Consider the following 18,309-nt stretch of genomic DNA (forward strand, 5'->3'; position numbering starts at 1 on the left):
GGGACGTCATCCGACTGTCCAGTCCGTTTGACGCGGCGGGAAGAGCGAGAGAGTGCCAGGCAAAAGTATTACCCTTATCCCTCGGATATTTTTTCCTTTCGTTATCAGGAGACTAAAGCGCGCATTTCCGCGCGAAGCGCATTAAGCGAATTCCCGTTTCACGCTACGGATGCGGCGAACCTTCGCCGGAGGGGCAGAAGGAGGCAAGGGAATGATGCGTGTCGTAAAAGAGAGTAAAAAAAAAAAAATAGGGAGAGCATAGAGCTGGAGAGACGTAAACGCGTTATTCATTTACGTGAAAAATAGATTTCATTCTCGCGAGTTTGCAGAGAGCACCGGTCCTATCGCGTTAAACTTTCACGACGGGCCCTTTGATGAATTTGGAAGTCAACATTTCCTCTCCCTCTCGCTCCCCTTTTGTCGGTGTCGCCGTGTCGCGCGAGCGAATTAGGGTCCTGGTAAAATTAACGCCAACTCCGTTCTTATCGGCGAGCTGTAGAGCGTTGGAAAATTTTTTTTTTTTTTAATTTAATTAAATACGTACAGTCGAGAACTTTAATGTCCAACACGAGAATCGAGTTTTGTCGTTTCTTCCATTTTTTTTTTTATTTTTTCGACAGCCTCTTTTTCATCCCGATCAATGTTCCGCAGGAGCAAAGATGAGTGATTTAAATTAATGAATCGCGTTTTCTTCTCACGTTCTATTTTTCCTACAACCTAATTTAGTATCCTCGCTGCCTCACACTGGGAGAAGGAGCGCTCGCTCCCCCTTTCCGGCACCCGCTCTATTTGCGAGGACGACGGCGCTCCTCGCTCGCGGTTAGACGAGCTGCTGCGCGTCTCGAATTCCGACGACGTTGGCGAGCGGGCGGTGCGGAGGTTCGTTTAATAAAATAACCTTGTTACCAGTTCCGTGCCAGGGGGGTGGCAGTAGCCTGGATGGCGGAAGGACGAGGCGGAGGGGTAGGAGGGGACCAAAGAGAGGGCGCGAGGCAGAAGAGCAGCGCTGCGAGGCCGACGGTGTGACGGGCACTGACATAATGCGGGGGAGAGGAGGAGGAGGGTTGGCGGGAGAGGTGCGCTGCGCGCCGTCGACGAAGAAACGAGGGGAACGGGGGGGGAGAGACACGGCAAAGGGGCAGGGGGGGTACTAATACATAAAGTAGCTTAAAGTAGAAAATTGTGGAAGCGTCGTGATGCCTGGTGATTGCGTTACCTCCGAGGCTTTGATTTAAAATGCATCGGGGGGACTGGCACCATGGGAGGGAGGAAAGACGCGAGGAAGGGAAGTGTTCGGGAAGGAGGGGACTGTGCGGGGGTGCCTGCGAGAGCGAGGGTGTGGACGGACGGATCTCCTGCCTGGGAGCCATGTTCCTCCTGCGAGGAACGGAAGGGGACGCGGAAAAGGGTGGCGGGGACGAGGGAGGAAGAAAACGAAGAAGAGTAGAAGGTGGTGGCGGCGACGACGACGACGACGATGACGCTGGTGGTGGTGATACCCACCGACGCCGCGGATGCTTCCACACATCCGCAAAACCGGGTGCCCGGAGGATGAGGGGGTGGAAAGTGGTAGCGTCGGGGGTGAAATTCTTTCGCGGGCAATCCTGCAACAAGCCGCATCGACTGGCAACTTTGGCCCTCCGACAATGTCTACTTTGTTGCTGCTCTTTTCATTCCTTCCCGTCCCGGTGTCTTGGTTCTTCCCCGCCGTGTCGAAGGCGTAATAATCCTTTATTAGGTCAACCCTCTCGGTCTTATGATCTCTCTTTTACTCAGAATTTTTCGTTCCGAGAGCAAAACTCTTCTCCGTGTTAATTTGATCCCTGGCACATTGCTAAATCCCGAAACACTTTATCGTGTCTTTAAAATGTAGCTACGATTTAATAGAATTATAAAATGACGTGTTGATACATAATAGCCTGTAGAATATTAGGTTTAATACCACGCGATTTAAAGTTGACATTAATCGCCTGTTCCGTTGTTAAGAAATTTAGAAAATCGACATAATTAAATTTCAGATATCCATTTTATTTCCGAATGAAACCCGCTAATAATGTAATTACCGAACTTTAAAACGAATTATCATCACGTAATACGTTATCGCACGTGTGTAGTTTTACCATGTAAATAACGTGGTACTAAAATATCGAATCCCCTTAAATTTTATAGGGACGCGGCGGCGGTTCGGGTTTGATCGCCCGATAAATTCGAGTAGCCCAACAATATATCCGATAACTCGATAAATTCTAGAACTTGCGAACTCATGCGCTTTAGGTTACTCGATAAGTCCAGATTACCTGCTAATCGTTTCGGACAAATTGGATTACAACCGGGCGCTCTTATAGAGGCGGGCAGGGAGGAGCGAAATCGCGTAAACTCCGCGATAAACTAATTTTCCCCGAGACACGTCGGTAAGGCAAAAGTCATCGGGTTTTAAAGTAACCGATTGTTCCCGGGGTCTCCGTAAAATTGATTTTAGCGCCGTCTGCGACGCCACCGATGTTAAAATGGCTCGTCAGGTCGGACGGGCGTCTTTTTAATAAATTGAACCCTTGAAATGCGATTACGTGTAAACACCCTGTTTTAAGGGAGGAAGAGAACGGCGCCTCGTAACGCGGGCTTTCGTGAGTGACGGCAGATAGACAGCCGGAGACTTCGGAGTTACCCGGTGATGCGACCGGAGCGAGCTCGGGGGTGACAGATGATTTAGCGCCGATACTCCCCGTGTCAATATAACATCGCGGGCGGGGAATTACATCTTGAAGTGGGCCACGCGAACGTCCTCATCTTTCCTCCCGGTTTTAATTCGGATATAGAAGCCACGTGAGTCAATGACTTTTAAGTCTAATTAAATTCGACGTACTTTATTACACCCTGCTTCTGGGTTTATATATAGGTACGTAATTAGAAATTAAAAAATTACTTTTCTTCTGTTTCTTTCTTTTTATTTTAATTTTTTTTTTTCTCTCAAAATTTATAACGTATCGCTTGAAATACAAATTCCAAAATTCCAAACGGATTAGGCTCTCACGTGGGAGATATTCTCGCGTGAAATCCCGAGCGAAAAATCGACCGACCGACGGATAAACGATCGGTGTCGAATTTGATGAATCTAGTTTGTTAAACCGCGAGCGGGATTCGAGCGGGAGGGGGGCGAAGGGTGGGCCCGCGCGAGGGGCCGCGACGAGGGTAAGAAAAATGACCGGCCGGAAGGAGAGATCCTTTACCGGTGGAATTCGAGTGTCAATCTATATCCCCCTTTTTTCTCTGATCCCTTTTATCCTCGGGGACCTGGTCATGGGCGGAGGGAGGGAGCGGCCGACGGGAAACGGAAAAGAAAAGTGGCGTCTGATCTCGGGGAGGATGTAACGCGCGAGGAGTAACAAGATCGTGAAGGATGAAGACGAGAGGCGAAATTACGTCCCGGATACCGGGCGACGTCATCGATATTGACTTCGCCGTTTACTTATTGAATTCACTTTGACGTGTTGCTAAATATCCGAAATAAAATTGGCAAAATAAAATTACGGGCGGCACACTGATTCTTAATAATTATAATAAGCGGATAAATTAATCTGACATTAATTTTTTTTATCAACGGTATACTGTAGGGCTTTATCGTTTTTTCGAAATAGAAACTTTATAATGAACACGCACCGAGTTAAAAAGCCGCTACGTTATGAATTAATTTACATATTCTACGTGAAATATTCTTTTCGCAAATACTCTACGCGCAGAGAGCAGTGATTGAGAATCTAATTCGCGTTAAAAATGATATAAAATTAACTTTCTTTTAAGAAGAAAGTATAAGAGAAAGAGACGTCGAGTGTACGCACGGCGGACAACTTGATATATTAATTTTTTTTTTTTTAATACTTCCATACAAAAAAAAATTATTTAAAAAAAAATAGTGAGTCTTGTCGCGCGTACGCTTGACCGTGTCTCTTGATTCGTTTCGAAAAGGGTTTTACTGCGCGGCTGAAGGCGAGAAAAGGGATGGAAGGGGGATAAACGACTGTTTTGCACTTCTTATGCGAGTGTGTCTGCCACCAGCGGGAGACCAGCATCAACGATGAGCGGTATACGGCCGCGTGTCGTGTGCGGAGTAGCGGTAGCAACGACGGTAACGAGAGTGAGATAAAGGTAGAGACAGGGGGAAGAGGCGAACTAGCGCAACCCCGGAGGTCGGGCTATCATAATATAGATTAGCTCATATGGCTCCTCCCTTGTGTTAGCTCGGATCTGGCTCATAGCCTCGAGTGCTCCGGGATTCACTATTCATACACGCGACAATTAGATAGGCATTACTCCGTACACACAGCCTCTCCCGGCGCGCGCGTACCCGCGTACGTGTGCGGGGTGGCAACCACGAAGCCCCCGAGTTGGCTGAAACCAAGGACCGGCGGGTGGATGAGGCGCGCACGGAGAAGAGAGGGTGCGCGCGGCCTGAGTCAACCCCTAAGCCAGTGTAAACACGTTTTAATAGAGATTCGCTCGAGCGGTTATAATAGCTTCGCGGATGTAGCGGCCCGGCCGCCTCTTTCGTTCTCCCTTCGTCGCGTCCCTATCCCTATCCCTACAAGGTGTCCCCCGTCGGCCTGGGCTCTTTTCCTCAAGCGCCCAGAGTCACGATTGTGCCTCCTTGGCCGAGGCGTTCCATTGGCTACGCGAGGTCTGCTCCCTCTTCGATTACGCACTTTCCGTTTCGAAGGAAAGACAGGCTGACAAGATTTCCTGTCGCATCCTGAATCGGGGGGAAAATCCCGTACCGCTATTTGTACTTGGCATTACGGAGTACTGCGTAATACCGTAATAATAAAAAAAAAAAAATTATTAATTCTAAAGTAATCAGAGATTTTAATTGACGATGAGTTTCTCTCAAATAATAAAGCACCGGTTAAAAACGATTCGTTGCTCTTCCCGCTGCATATTCGATCGAGGATGCCAATGTACTTTTTCACCCAGTTTGCGCAGTATGCAAGAGGTGCGCGAAAATCTCGAAGGTGAATAGTTGGTAGGAGCTTTATCGACTTAGAAAGTTTACGAGGGGCGCCGCGGTGGTAAACGTAAACGTAAGGATGAGCCATCAGCGAGTAAAGAAGCGCAATGAAAGCTATTGTCGTCGCGAGGTACGAGGACGAGTGGTTTTCGCAAAGAACGTAAAAAAAAAAAAAAATTAAAAAAGTAAAAAAAATAGAAAGGAAAGGATAAGCCGCGCGATATCACAGTGCAATTATCTCGGTGAGGAAATGAGCTTTGCGCATAGAAGCGCCGTGAATGCGGCCGCCGGGCGTCGCGAAGGAGGTCGGCTCCGGTAAAAGCTCGGTATTTAGACGTTCCCGCGGCGGACCGAGACGACGTCCCGGGAGTGTTCAAGCGGGTGTAATATACGCCCCACTTTTGAAAACAACTCAGGAAGTAGTTAATCACGAAAGTTTAGCCGGGGCTGTAAAATTCTTAAGAAATTGGTCGACAGCGCACTCGCCGGCAGCCGTTACCCGGAAGTGGCCTTAAATGGCCGGTTGCCGCCGGAATTCCAGCCCCGGCCCGCGTCCTGATTCGCACGATCGCGCAATCAGTTATTAATGCCGTTATTGCGAAAAGAAGACGTGAGATCAAACGATAATAATTATTGCGTATGCATTGTTGAAAAAGAAAAGAGAACAAAGAAATCTCTCACCTCTTCTTCTGCTAAGTATTAAAAAAATATGTACACAGTTCTCGGTCTTATAAATTTATTGAAAAAAGCTCTGAAACTGCAGTTTACGAACCGATACAAGCGCGATATCGTTCGGCGTTCGCCAAGCTGTTTAGCTGTTTAGACGAAAATATAATACCTTGACGGCATTTATGTGATTATTAACGCTTATTAATGCACTTCACAGAGAAATTCCATCACGCTATTTTGATATCACATTTTCATTTGATTGCGTTTAATGTTTTGCCACCGAACCCGCCGGCACACAAACGTACGAAATATTCGCCATTAAAAACGATATTTGTACATTTCAGCGTATAACGGGTAAATTTAAATGGAATGAAGGAGAGTGAGAGCCGCGTAAAAGTTATGCATATGAATATTATGCCACCAGATCGGTAATACTACACGCGTTTGAGAGTTAAAAATATCCTGATAGATTTCGCGCGCGAATTCATGTATATGTTAATTGTAATTAAAGCGCCGCCTTCCATGAAAAATTCAATATTACAACAACGAGACGCGCGGAATAATTTAAAGAAATCGCGGAATTTCGACGGCGTAATAAATATATCGTTCCCGATCGCGCGACCCGTCCGCAATTCGGCGCATACTTATTATCCTTTCGTATCGTGATTCGCCGCGATTATTAATTAAGCGACGCCGGTCGCTGCAATTATCGTATTTACGCGATACCTGCGGTTTAAGCGCGGTTTGGACTCCAATTGGCTCCTCTTAGGCGCAGCGGCCGTTTCCGAGTTTGCCGTTAATCGAAAGAAGGGGCGCATTAACGTTCGCGTATGTACATACGTAAAGGAATGAAGGACTTTCAAGCGTCGCGAGCTGGTTCCACACGAGCGTCGCGGATGGGTGGCCGTCTCGGCGCGGAAGAAGAGATTCGACGTCGGGGGTTGCCGGGGAAAGACGGGAGAAGAGAGTCTCTAGGTTGAATAATTCAAGCTCTCATTAGGGCGACAAAAGCAGCCTGATGGATAGCTGCTCGACTCCGCTTGGCTGTCGCGAGAAGTCCGCACGGACTTTCCTCTCTCTCTCTCTCTCGCTTTCTTGTACGTAATACGTGCGGCGAGTCAGCCGAAACGCGAGGCGGGTCCCCGGGATTGTGCCCCCATACTTTCGACCCCGCAATATTGCGATTTAGAAACCCGCCGTTTATTTTTTCAGTATTTAAAAGAAGATCGACGGTCATTTAATATTGCAAGTTAATTCCAAAGAGAACGGCGCGTCCAGTTTTATCCTCGCGCGAGGGGAAACCCTCTTCCTTCCTCCCGTTGTAATTCTTGGAGTAACAAACGGCTTAGTCCGCTTTCCCGCAGCGAAAGGGGATTTTATACAACGATCATTATTACGATTTATTAAAGAAAGTGAAATATAAAAATCAATCCCGTTTCGGGGATCTTTATCAAGCATTTGACGCACAATGAATTATTGAGAATTAATTTTACATCGATAAATAATGAAGTCTTATTCTCAAATTAATTTTACGAGGGAAATCCGCGTCGACAGAAATTCTCATTAGTATTTAAAATATTGAATAACGAATGTTCTCCCTGTTATATTCTGGATTTTTAATAGAATTTATGATTAAAATGTTCCGGCGGTACCGAGCCGCCCTGTACAAACACGCGTCATTCTCACCTCTTTATTTCTCCTCCTCCACCTCTTTCCGGTCGGTCCGTTTTCTTCTACCCTCTCGCGCTACCCCTTTCGGCCTTCTTCGCCGGTGTCCACCCCTCGTGCCTTCCCCTTATCGCCCTCCCCGCGGCGCCCTGTTTTATTTCGAATGTTCTTTCATTTCTTAAAAGGTTCTCTCGCTGATAATTAGCACAATGCGCGGCCGCATTAATTATTACCCGTGCTAATTACCCAAGGATAAATCGCTCGGCAAGGGGTGGCCGGCGAGGTGAGGGAGAAAGAGAGAGGTGAGAGCGAGACCGGGCCGGGGGTGGCGGCGGAGACGCAGAAGGGGATGGCGCGAGAGGCCGGAGGCGGGGGAGGCCCATTACCGTTATTGCTGCAACAAACCGTCCAACAACAGCGATAAATACGAGCGAGAGGCTGGCGTTACAAATGTCTCTCTGAGTTATGATTATTTAGCGCGCTCGTGCTCGCTCATTCGCTCGTTGGTTCGTTCGTTCGTTCGTTCGTTGCGGCTTCTGAACGGTTACTTCCGCGGGCTCGCGCAGGACGTTTCGGAAGGAGAAACTTATGGCAGTCGTCCGGAAAATTATGGCTAATACCGTAAATTATGAAGTTAATTTATCCCGTATAATTAACGTCGATAAAAAAAATCGCGAGAGTACTCTCGAAGTCGAATAATCGGAAGTGCTATATTTTATTTTAATTTATTTTCTTTTAATATTGTTGCTAGAAGATTTTATATTTTAGTTGGAAATATGTGGAATGAAATTAAAATGCAGTTGTGATTAGAATAGTCGGAGAATTAAATCGACAGTCGTAACTTGTTCTAATTTAACATTTTACTTACAGAAACGAACTAACAGTGGACGTAATTTTTTTAATATCGTTACTAGAAGATTCAAAACGTTAGTAAAAAATTATGTCTGCATGTTGGCTCTTATCAGTACCTTGATTTAATGTCAATGACAGTGACGTCGCGTTTTGGGATTTAAAAAATTATTTAAATGTCTTGCATTTCACTTGGCGGCAAACTTTATATCATTTTAGTTCTGAGAAGTTCCAAAACGCCGCGCTACTATCATTGACCCATACTGATGGCAGTCGACCGCCACCGACAAACCAAGGTAGTGATGGGAGATATCCAACGCCTAATCAGACGTTTTATTAAATTTTTATATCAAGTTTCTATAAATTTTTCATTCCAATCAGCAATTTTCATTAAATAAGACTGTAAATTATTTACAAGTTTCTATGAAAATTTTTATTCAAAATAAATTTATTGACTTGGTAAAAAGATTTATATTTAAAGTTATAATATATAGTCAGAAAAATATTTACTAAATTGATTAGATTAAAAAAAGATTTTAATATAAATACGTGCAGTTTATAATTTTAGTTGCCAACGAATGTTATTTTATCGATTCAAAGAGTAACTCGCAACTTCAACACTAGTTAGCGTCGTTTCCCAGCGTGTTCAAATTTATCTTTAAAAATGTTTTATTTTTATATAATCTATAAACGGGTAATCAAATTAAATTTAAAGACCAGTTACAAGAAATAATTAAAGAAACAACATACTTTAATCAAAGTACGATATCGAATTAAAAAAAAAAAAAAATAGATTGCTACACCATTTTAAGACACATATTTTAAACTGAACACCCTATACATCGGCATGTGCATTAACACTTTAATTTTCCAATTAGTTACGTGAATTAAAAACACATTCGTAGAAGATCTAATGCATATACTAAAGAAAAAGAATAAATAAAAATTAATATTTAATTATCACACATGCATTACACACACAATTTTAATAATAAATCTAGGAAGTTCAATTAGCTTTTAAATATTTTACTTAAAATTAATTTTATTTAATTTGCGGAATTTAATTTATAAAATAATTTCATGCTACAACCCGTGAGTAAATCTAGCACGAAATCTCCGTCTGTTCTTTTAATTTATTATACATTATTTGCCTCTCTCTAATTAAAGGTCGGTCTACGTATAAACGGAAGTCAATCGGTAGTTATTAGCAAGCAGTTGCGTAGCCGCGTAAACTAATTGAGAAGCTGGATATCGGAATCAGCTGCGCGATGGTGTCGATGAGGTCATCAGAGGCCTAGAGTTCAGAGGTCATGGTTAATTGATAAGAGCGTTTCCAGGGACAGGATTCGTTGCTGTTAGCTTCGGGACGGCGACATCTCGCTCGACGTGGGTCGCGTTCGGCCTTCGCAGACAGTTGCCTCGTAGATCTATACCGCGTATTATCTTGTTCCTCGCGCGTGTCCCTTCGTTCGATCTACCAGTTACGCGAAACTGAAACTGCTTTCGCTTCGGCTTAATCTTTTTTTTTTTTTTCTTCTCCGATCGAACCGTGCTTTAATAAAATGGTCCTCGCATCAATTGCGCTTTCGAATCGGCCTGCTTCGTTAGATCATCATTCCAGTTTGTTCAATTTATGATCTTGATGACACTTTTGCACGTGTTGGCTCGGGAAAAGTATCTTATCAGAAGGTTCCGTTTTATCATACAAAGACTAATTAATCTTGAAGATAAAATATCACAAAAATTCACGCCTTTTAATTTAAAAGTAAGTAAACTTTCCTTTCCGTTTTTATTACTTCACAAGTAAGACCGACTTGGTATATATATATCTATAAAACGACGACGTCAGGCCGTGCTTTCATCAACGCGTTCTCGTTACACTCGGGGAACGAATTTTAAACTACAATTTAAATTACAATTTAAAACGAAGAAGAAAGTAATTTAAAAAACACGACTAGTAAGCAAATAGATTTTTATTAAAAAAAAAAGAAAGAAAAAGAACCAAAGTTGGTTTTTTAACTGACAGTCTACCGCGAGAGGTGCCACGAATTGGGACACTCGGTATAGCACGCACTCGTCAGTCCGGATCGGACAAATTGACCGGCTTCCGCACTCGTAATAGCTTTCTTCTGCACGCACATCTCGTATTTTTACACGGCGGTCAACGTGCGTTTACGGCGTGTTATCAAGCGGCATTACGCGTTCCGCGCGTGACGCGCGTGTGATTTACAGTGACCGGAGCGCGGCGCGGAGCCCCGAGGTGCCCCGCAAGTCCGGTGCACCGTAGCCGCCGAGGACTCGTTTTCCTACGGCGTCTCTGTTAGCGGATGCGTGCGTAAATGTGTGTGCACGGGGAGGGGACCTCGGGCAAAGGACCCTGTTAGTCCCCCGGAGTGGGCACGCGGCGGCCCGGCTTGCCGGCAGGGGGGCTCCGGGGGGGTTCCTATACCAGGGGCCACGATAACGTAGGCCTGCCCGGTTTAATTATTCGTGTTTACTCGCAGAAGTTGCGGAGGAGTCCAGCCAGAAGCGGAGCGAAGCGAACCGAGCGGACGTCGCAGCGCCCGGGACGAGGAAAGGATGGCCAGCTTTCTTCGGGGCACAGCCAGGATGCTCGCCGTCTGCCTGGTCTACCTTTTGACGCTTCTCGGTGAGTTTCCCGGTGGAATCCCTAGAGTTTGGGCTCTTCCCCCCTTGCTTTCTTTGTCCGTTTCTCCCTACCATGACCATGTGAGAGAGCCTCCCTTCTCACGCCGCTCCCGGACCTCGTCGTTCCTCCTCGGTGACCCTTCGTCCTTCTCCCCTCGTTCCCCTAAAGTCATTCATTGAAAAATGCGCCGTACGAGCCGGCCGGAACATGGCCGGTCCATTGAAGTACGGCGCTGCCTGTTTCGATAAATTCTAGCCGACGCTTTTGGTTACCCGTGCAACCGAGGGAAATATACATGTGTAGCTAACACGTACCTAATTGTTTTATACGTTGAATCTACGGCGAACAAAGTTCTTGAAAAAAAATTAGACCTAGCATAAAAATATATGTATATTTATCATGAATTATACAACCGTATCTAGACGCGCGATAAGTAAAACTAACAATGATATCAGTAAACACCTAATTACTATGTAAAAAGATTTTCAGGTTGATACAGTTAAATTGATAATCAAACAAAGGCTTAAAATAGGTTTTCCTTTTTTTTCTTCCTTTTTTAAAAGAATTATTTCGTACAAATCGAACGAACTTATTCTACGTGTTATTTTTTTTTCTGTCTTTTAAATTATCAGTTATTACATTTAATTAAATTACATTTAATTAAACGCCGCATAAAACAATTTTTATTTCTCCAGAAATATAAGACAATTTTTTTTTTTTTTACAGGTTCGTACTGTCAAATGGCACCAGGTAATTACTTTCATTTTAATTAAATATAACATCTTATGGTTTCAAAAATTCAAATCGCTTCACGTGACTTCCGTTCGCCAGATCAGGCGCAGGCATTTAAATAAAAAAAAAAAAGAATTAAAAAAAAGAACAATGCTCGCCTCGTCGTGTAACAGGGACTCCGGCACGATTTAACGGTATTTCATTTACACACGCGCGTTGATATACATACGTACAATATCGCTACGCACGTGTGGTGCGTGCTCCTCTTCTCGGGACCCGTCTCGAGAGAGGAGCGATCCTCGCCGTCCGGCTTCGTGGTTGTCAGTCGACGCGCGACTCGCGATCAGTGACGTCGTCGTACATCCAGTCTCACATGCACGCGCGTCCACACGTGCCCAACGTACAACACACCTACCTCAAAAGTCTATCGCGATGGTTCGCCGGGCAATAGCGGGTAACTGCTGGAAATTATGGATAATTCTTGCAGCTGTGGCCGGTGGCACGAGGGGCTGGGAGATTGGAAGCGGCCATAAATACAAGCTGAGTAACACGCTTATCTTCAGAGAGGCCGCGCCACCGAAATCCGGAGGTGACGTCGGCTTCAGGGTGACCGGCGAGCTGGACGTCACCGCTCTGTGGCAGGACACCGGCGACTCTAATATTTTTTTACTTAAATTCGAGGTACAGCACCATTTTCATTTATTATCTCCGTACGAAATATATCGCAAGGTTGAAACTTTCCGACAAAGTTCATCACTGATACCGTCGAACATATTTCTTGAGTAAATTTAAAGTTACGTAGCTTTTTATTTTATTTTATTTTATTTTTTTTATTAATGCTTTTTATTTTTACATTTCGATTCTCTCAACTGTTGATATTATGTAAAATTATATTATATAACTTATTTATTTCGTTTGACTTTACGTATTAAAATAAAATAATTTTTTCCTTTTAGTTTTTCTTTTTTAATTTTAGAAAATTGTTTTTGCTTTCATGAAGAAAAACAGGAGAATTTATTTGAAATTAGGTTAATTAGTTTTTTGCAATCAATATGACCATTTTGTTTCGCACGTGTGGTCGTGAAATGTCTACTTCGTTAACGAAGGTATTTATAAAGATAAGTAGTTAACGCTTCGGCATATTTATTGTATGAGTCACTTTTAAAAGTTTTTATGCACGAAACAAAGCAGCTAACTTCCAAAGTAATTTCAATAGAATAAAAAGCACATACATATGTATGTTTATTGATGCAATGAAAGGTCGTGCCAAACTCTTGCGTTGGATATTGATAACTCTTTATCCGAGAGCGATAAAATAATTCTTGAGTTACAAAATACTGGAAGACAAGCCTTGAAAATGATGCTAATAAATTAAATAATTAATATTAACCAACATTATAAGTTGCAATATTACCGTACATCGAAAGAACGTTTAAAGATTAAAGTTTAATTATTAACTGATGTAATTTATAATTAATGGCAAAATACACAATTATGCAATATTACTGTAAAACGACCATTATCGATAAGTAAAATATTACTCGTGCGATAACGATTTAGTTTGCAATACAACTTAAAAACTTTTTAAATAAAATAAATATGAATTTATATCATTCGTATAATATTTCACGAAATTCTGAGCACATCGGTCAATGATTTTTAATTAAATAACGAATTCTAATGGGTTTTTTTTCTTTTAGTTACTATCGCCACAGTTGTGGATCAAATCCCGGCGAGCTCCGGAGCCAGAGGGCTTCGTGGAGCACTCGTCGAAGATAGAGGATGTTGCCGAGAGGCCTTTCTTCGTCCTCTGGAGGCACGGCGACGTCGAGGCTGTGTACATGGACCCGGCCGAGAGCGCGTCGTCCGCGAATTTAAAGCGCGGCCTAGCTAGTCTCTTCCAGTACCGGACGCTCGATGACGAAGTGCGCCAACGGGACGCCTCTGGGCTCTGCGACGTGATATACGTGACGTCCGGAGATAACGTTATCGAGAAACGAAAGACTACCTGCGTCCACGACACGCTGCCGCCACGGAAGCAACATCCGAACCCAATTTTCGCCGTTCGACTGGAAAGCTACCGGAATTCCACGTATGTGCTGACGCAGTCGCTGCTGCCGGATTACGTCGTCGATCGTGAGGCTCACAGAACGGTCTTGGTGTCCAAGCCTGACGTCGGCACGAGCGTCGTGTCGGAGAGAACGCTGAAACAGACGGACGATGTCCTGAGTGCGACCACGATCCAAGCAAATTCTGCGAAGCATGCGGTGATGCTGCTCAAGCCGGAATACAAAGAGGCTGGCATTGAGCTGCAACCGATGCCCGCCACATGTCCTGATGCCGGGTGTCCGACGGTAAATCTTTTTACCGTGCTTACACAGTTTGAAAAATAGATAAATAAAAAAAAGAACGATATAGACTTTAATGAAATAAAATAAAATTATTTAAGGAAAGTTAAAGGGACTTTAAAAAATCTTGTAAATTGTTATTGTAAATTAGAAATAAGCTCATAAATAATTCTTGCTTAATTTAATTGTAGATTGATCAAACGATCGAAGAATACCACAAAGTGCTCACCGCTTCCTCGTTGGGCACGGCGAAATCTGCGTCGGCCTTTCTCAAACTCGTCCCTCTAGTCAGGAACGCCTCTCCTGAGGAGTTATACAAGATTCTGAAGACACCACGTAATCAGCAGATAAAAATGCAGCTGCTGGATGTATTCGGCGCTGCGTCTACTTTGCCCGCGCATCAAGCCGCCATGAAGATACTCCGGCAGGATGATATCGGCGACGAGACCGAGAGGTACTTGTGGGCATTGTCTCTCTCGCCTACGCCGCACATTGACGTTGCTAAAGACATTCTCAAACGCTCCGAGGAGACGATGCAGAGCGACAAGGTATCTGAGACTCATGCGCTCACGGCGGGCGCGATGGCGCGACATTACGGATCCGCTGCGATGATAGAGAAGGCACGAGTGAGCTTAGAAATAGGCCTAGATACCTGTACCGGCGAGGAGTGCAAGCTCAAATTTTTGCGAGCTCTACGAAACTTGAGAAGTCCAGCGGCGATACCCACGTTGCTGGTGCACGCTCTCAGCGACAGCAAACCCATCAGCGTTGCCGCCTGGCGCGCTTTGAATGCTCTACCGCGTGCAGCAGTGACTGACGAATTAAAGAACGCGGCACAAAGAGTTTTTTATCAGATCGGAGGACCGCGAAGGGATAGCAGCGCGCGAACAATCGCGTTGAACGTGATTTTGGAGAACGAGCCCTCGAAGGAGGTCTTGCGCGATCTCGCGAGGTACTTGAGCAGCAACGATCCGGCCTACGAAGTGCGTAAGTATCTGAGTCAACGTTTAGCGCAAGTTGCTGAGAGAAACGCACAATTTGCTGGATACTTGAAAAATATATACGCAACGGACAATGTGACGTTCAACAATTATCACGTACGAGCGCAACGCGGTCTTAGCACCGCCTTTACAAGGAATTTCCTGCGCTCGTCTGATAGCAATGGCTCTCTGGTCACCGTTCAAGAGGTGAATTCCGGCCTCCTGAAACGTGGTATCGTGGACGTCATGCTGGAGAGCAACGAGCATCGTCAAGCGATGTTCTCGTTAGGATTATTTGCCGGCGGCCTCGGTAGTTTCGTTTCGAGCCAAGACGAAGACGCGGAAGCCGACGACGAGGTAGCCACCGCTGGAATGGAGATCGATTTTCTCGACGTCGGAATACGACCGTTTGTTTTCTTCTCCGGACAGAGCGAGCTGATGGGCCATGTCTGGTCCGGCACGGCGGATAAGAGGACTCCCGCCTTTCAAGCTCTCGCTTCCTTGTACAGTCACAACGAATATGTGCCATTGGGTTCCGGTTTTGTAGCGGAGATCGACGTTGAGGGTGCTGTCAGCTTCGAGCTGGCCGGAGAAATCCAGCTCAGTCTGTGGTCGAGGAACGCGCGCTCTCTGGTCGAGATGGACGCCGGCGTGATGATCCACGGAGGTACCAAGGTTCACACGAGTTTCGTGCAGAGCAAGGCGGAATTTACGATGGGGATGGAGCCGAAGCTCCAGCTGTTCACCAACGTGGACTTTAGCGGGCCGGTGGCATTGTGTATGAGATTAAGCCAGCCGATTACTACCGTGAAACACCAGGTTTACAAGATCGAGAGAATACCTGGCAGTCGACACAAACTCAGGAAAACGCGCCGGTCAAAGATTCACTCGCCAGGCCGATCTTATAGACTTAATCAGAAGAACAACGAGATGTGCGCCAAGTTTACGAGCTTAAGTTAACGCATACCGAACTGCCAGTGAGTTTTTACGTAATCCATAAAAAACAAAACTAGTTTTCTTTTAATTCTTACAGGGGTGAAATCGGAATATTAACGCGACAGCATTTGTGTTTAGATCGATGGCCAGCGTTGTATTTGAACTTCGACGATACGTTTACAGTTAAGTGAAGTCTTTTACAGATACATTACTCAATTTTATTTAAGTTACCGTTTTTTTTTTTATAGTTTAATTACGAAGAGAATAGAGCCTCCACAAATGCTCGAAAGTGTTATTCATTAAATTAAAATTTAAGAAGAGAGCCGATCATTAAGAAACTTTGATCTTTATACGCGGTGTATTACATTTTCTATTTTTGTGAAATAGTGATCGAATAGAACTACTGATTTTAATTCGAATTTACATTCAGATTTACTGTATATTGTTTTAATTTCATCACTACGCATAATAAAAATATAATTATTTTCTTTTTTGAAAATTATTCGGGTGTATCTTGGTTCAGTTGTATATTCATTTTATATGTTTCTAGGTAACTGCGTTGATAAAAAAATTCTGTTAATAAAAAGACCGAAAGACACGTATTGTTCGTGCACGATGTATGTTTAATCGTATTGATTAGCGACACCCGCACTCGACGACGACCATGTCTTCGTAGCCGTACTCATAGGTCAGAGTGCCTCTGGCGTCCACGTAAAGCAGACTCGTAGGTGCCAGTTTGGTGGGCACGCAACATGCTCTTCCCACAAATTTGTTTCCACGGAGATCCTCGCTGGCCTGGAAAGCGCCGTGCATCAGCGTCTGCACGATCGCGTGCTTGGTGGGACTGAGATGATCCCCCAGAGGAAAAGCACACTTGCCGGAGCACTGATAAGCCTGATATCCCGGCGGAGCGATCACCCACTCGTCGTACGCGATCAGAGCGAAGTCCACGTACATGGGACGTCGGTGGCAGTTGTTGCGACGTTTCCTTCGTGGCAGCTCATCCTCCCAGCGGTCCTGATCTTCCTGCTCCTCCGTGGACCGCCGCTGACGTCGAACGTATCTCACCTTGCTGTAATTCAGCAAGAGAATCGGACTGTCGCTGTAAGCACGATACGTCAGCCTTCCGTGAACGTAAAGTTTAACGGTATCGCCGTTTCTACCAGCGACGACGGACGTGATGTCGAAGGCTCGCCAAGCGTCGTCTTTCCTGGACCTCCGGATCATCTCGCTTCCGTTTCTCGTCGATGGCAGATCGTCTAACGATCTCACTCTGATTATCGCGCCGGCTATCCCGAGCAACTCCGCGGCTTCCAGCGTCTCGTCGACGTCGATGGACGGGATTGCGAATTCCAGGATCCTTCCGCCGTCGCCGAGTGGACCGGAAGTATGCACCGGCTGAATTGCGCGGACGACATCGGCGTCCGGGCGCCGATGGTACAGCTGCAGCATGTATCTGGATAGAGTCCCCCGGTGCTTCCGACGGTGCGCAGCGTCGCGCGACAGCCTTGTGCTGGTCTTGTTGAAAATCGGTCGACGTGACGTTAACAATGACGACGACGACGACGACGATGGGATCGACAGGTCGAAATGGATCAGCGCTTTCGCGTGCATGTTGGAAGTCCACCGGCTGATTGATCCAGCCTTCCACAAGCAGCACACGAAAAACGCACTCGCGCCTAACAGCAGCCAGTATCTCCGTTGAGTTTTAAACGAAGGCAGCGAAGCCATAGATTTTATTCGGGAAACTGAACAAAGTTTTACAAAAAGTCCCTGTCAAAATATTTCCAATATTACACTTTAAATAATTGACTTTGATATTTTTTCCATCGGAATTAAATGTAACTCGCGACGCTCGTGAAGAGACGAGATATTTTGATGCGCTCGTAAGTCTTGAATTAAAATATGATATTTTTATTTGTAATGATAGTTCTTTTTTTAATTTGTATTTTTTTTACTTTAGAAGATGCGACGTCGATGCCGTTTCACCTCGAACTGCGGACGTCGCAACCCTCGGAGATGAAAGCTTCGGTTGAAGGACCGTTTTCTTCAAATAGCCGCCAATCGAGGCGTTCGAAGTTGCCGCCTGGAATTCCCTTATCAACCGCAGACTACCACTCGACCGAGCGACCCTGCGTACTTACCCCGCCAGATCTTTAGTGCTCGTCGGTATCTTTAGCTGAAGAACGATATGAAGAATGCTCCTTTATGATTAGATAGAGAAAATCTACAGCTCTTCTAATGTAATAGACTTCGTAATTTTTCTAACTCACGTCGCGAACAGATGTTCCATTCATAAAATTATGACACATTGCAAATAATTATTTGCAATCGCGCGGTTCTTTTTTTTTTTTATTTTCCACGCGTATCAGTTTACTAATAAATTTACTGATTAATAATAATAAATAAAAAATTATTATATAATAATATAATACACTTTAATAAGTTTACAAATTTAATTAACAAATTGTATTTTTA

General features: G+C 44.8%; 2 protein-coding genes across 4 annotated transcripts in view; one reads left to right on the forward strand and one right to left on the reverse strand.

The window, feature by feature from the left end:
• The window catches only part of Mtp (microsomal triacylglycerol transfer protein), a 63,008-nt gene extending 46,675 nt beyond the window's left edge, over positions 1-16,333 (forward strand). Inside the window, exons 6-11 of one of the 3 annotated variants that reach the window (XM_070662898.1) lie at positions 10,690-10,835; positions 11,562-11,585; positions 12,055-12,248; positions 13,268-13,921; positions 14,107-15,872; positions 15,970-16,333. In XM_070662898.1, coding sequence (XP_070518999.1) covers positions 10,690-10,835; positions 11,562-11,585; positions 12,055-12,248; positions 13,268-13,921; positions 14,107-15,855 — 2,767 coding nt within the window. In that variant the 3' untranslated portion in view covers positions 15,856-15,872; positions 15,970-16,333. Of the gene's footprint in view, positions 1-9,522; positions 9,951-10,689; positions 10,836-11,561; positions 11,586-12,054; positions 12,249-13,267; positions 13,922-14,106 lie in introns of those variants that run through there. The other 2 variants (XM_070662899.1, XM_070662897.1) reach the window with 2 other exon arrangements.
• Positions 16,334-16,467: 134 nt separating this feature from the next.
• LOC139106283 (bone morphogenetic protein 2) lies at positions 16,468-17,562 on the reverse strand. Its single transcript, XM_070662911.1, has one exon. The coding sequence runs from the start codon at positions 17,560-17,562 to the stop codon at positions 16,468-16,470; it is 1,095 nt and encodes a 364-aa protein (XP_070519012.1).
• Positions 17,563-18,309: the final 747 nt, after the last annotated feature.

This window comes from Cardiocondyla obscurior, linkage group LG10 (genome assembly GCF_019399895.1).
Source record: "Cardiocondyla obscurior isolate alpha-2009 linkage group LG10, Cobs3.1, whole genome shotgun sequence".
NCBI classification, from domain to species: domain Eukaryota; kingdom Metazoa; phylum Arthropoda; class Insecta; order Hymenoptera; family Formicidae; genus Cardiocondyla; species Cardiocondyla obscurior.

What these genes read in the sequence shown, in the direction of transcription:
- LOC139106283 (XM_070662911.1), bottom strand. Translation starts at nt 17,562, where the DNA reads ATGGCTTCGCTGCCTTCGTTTAAAACTCAACGGAGATACTGGCTGCTG.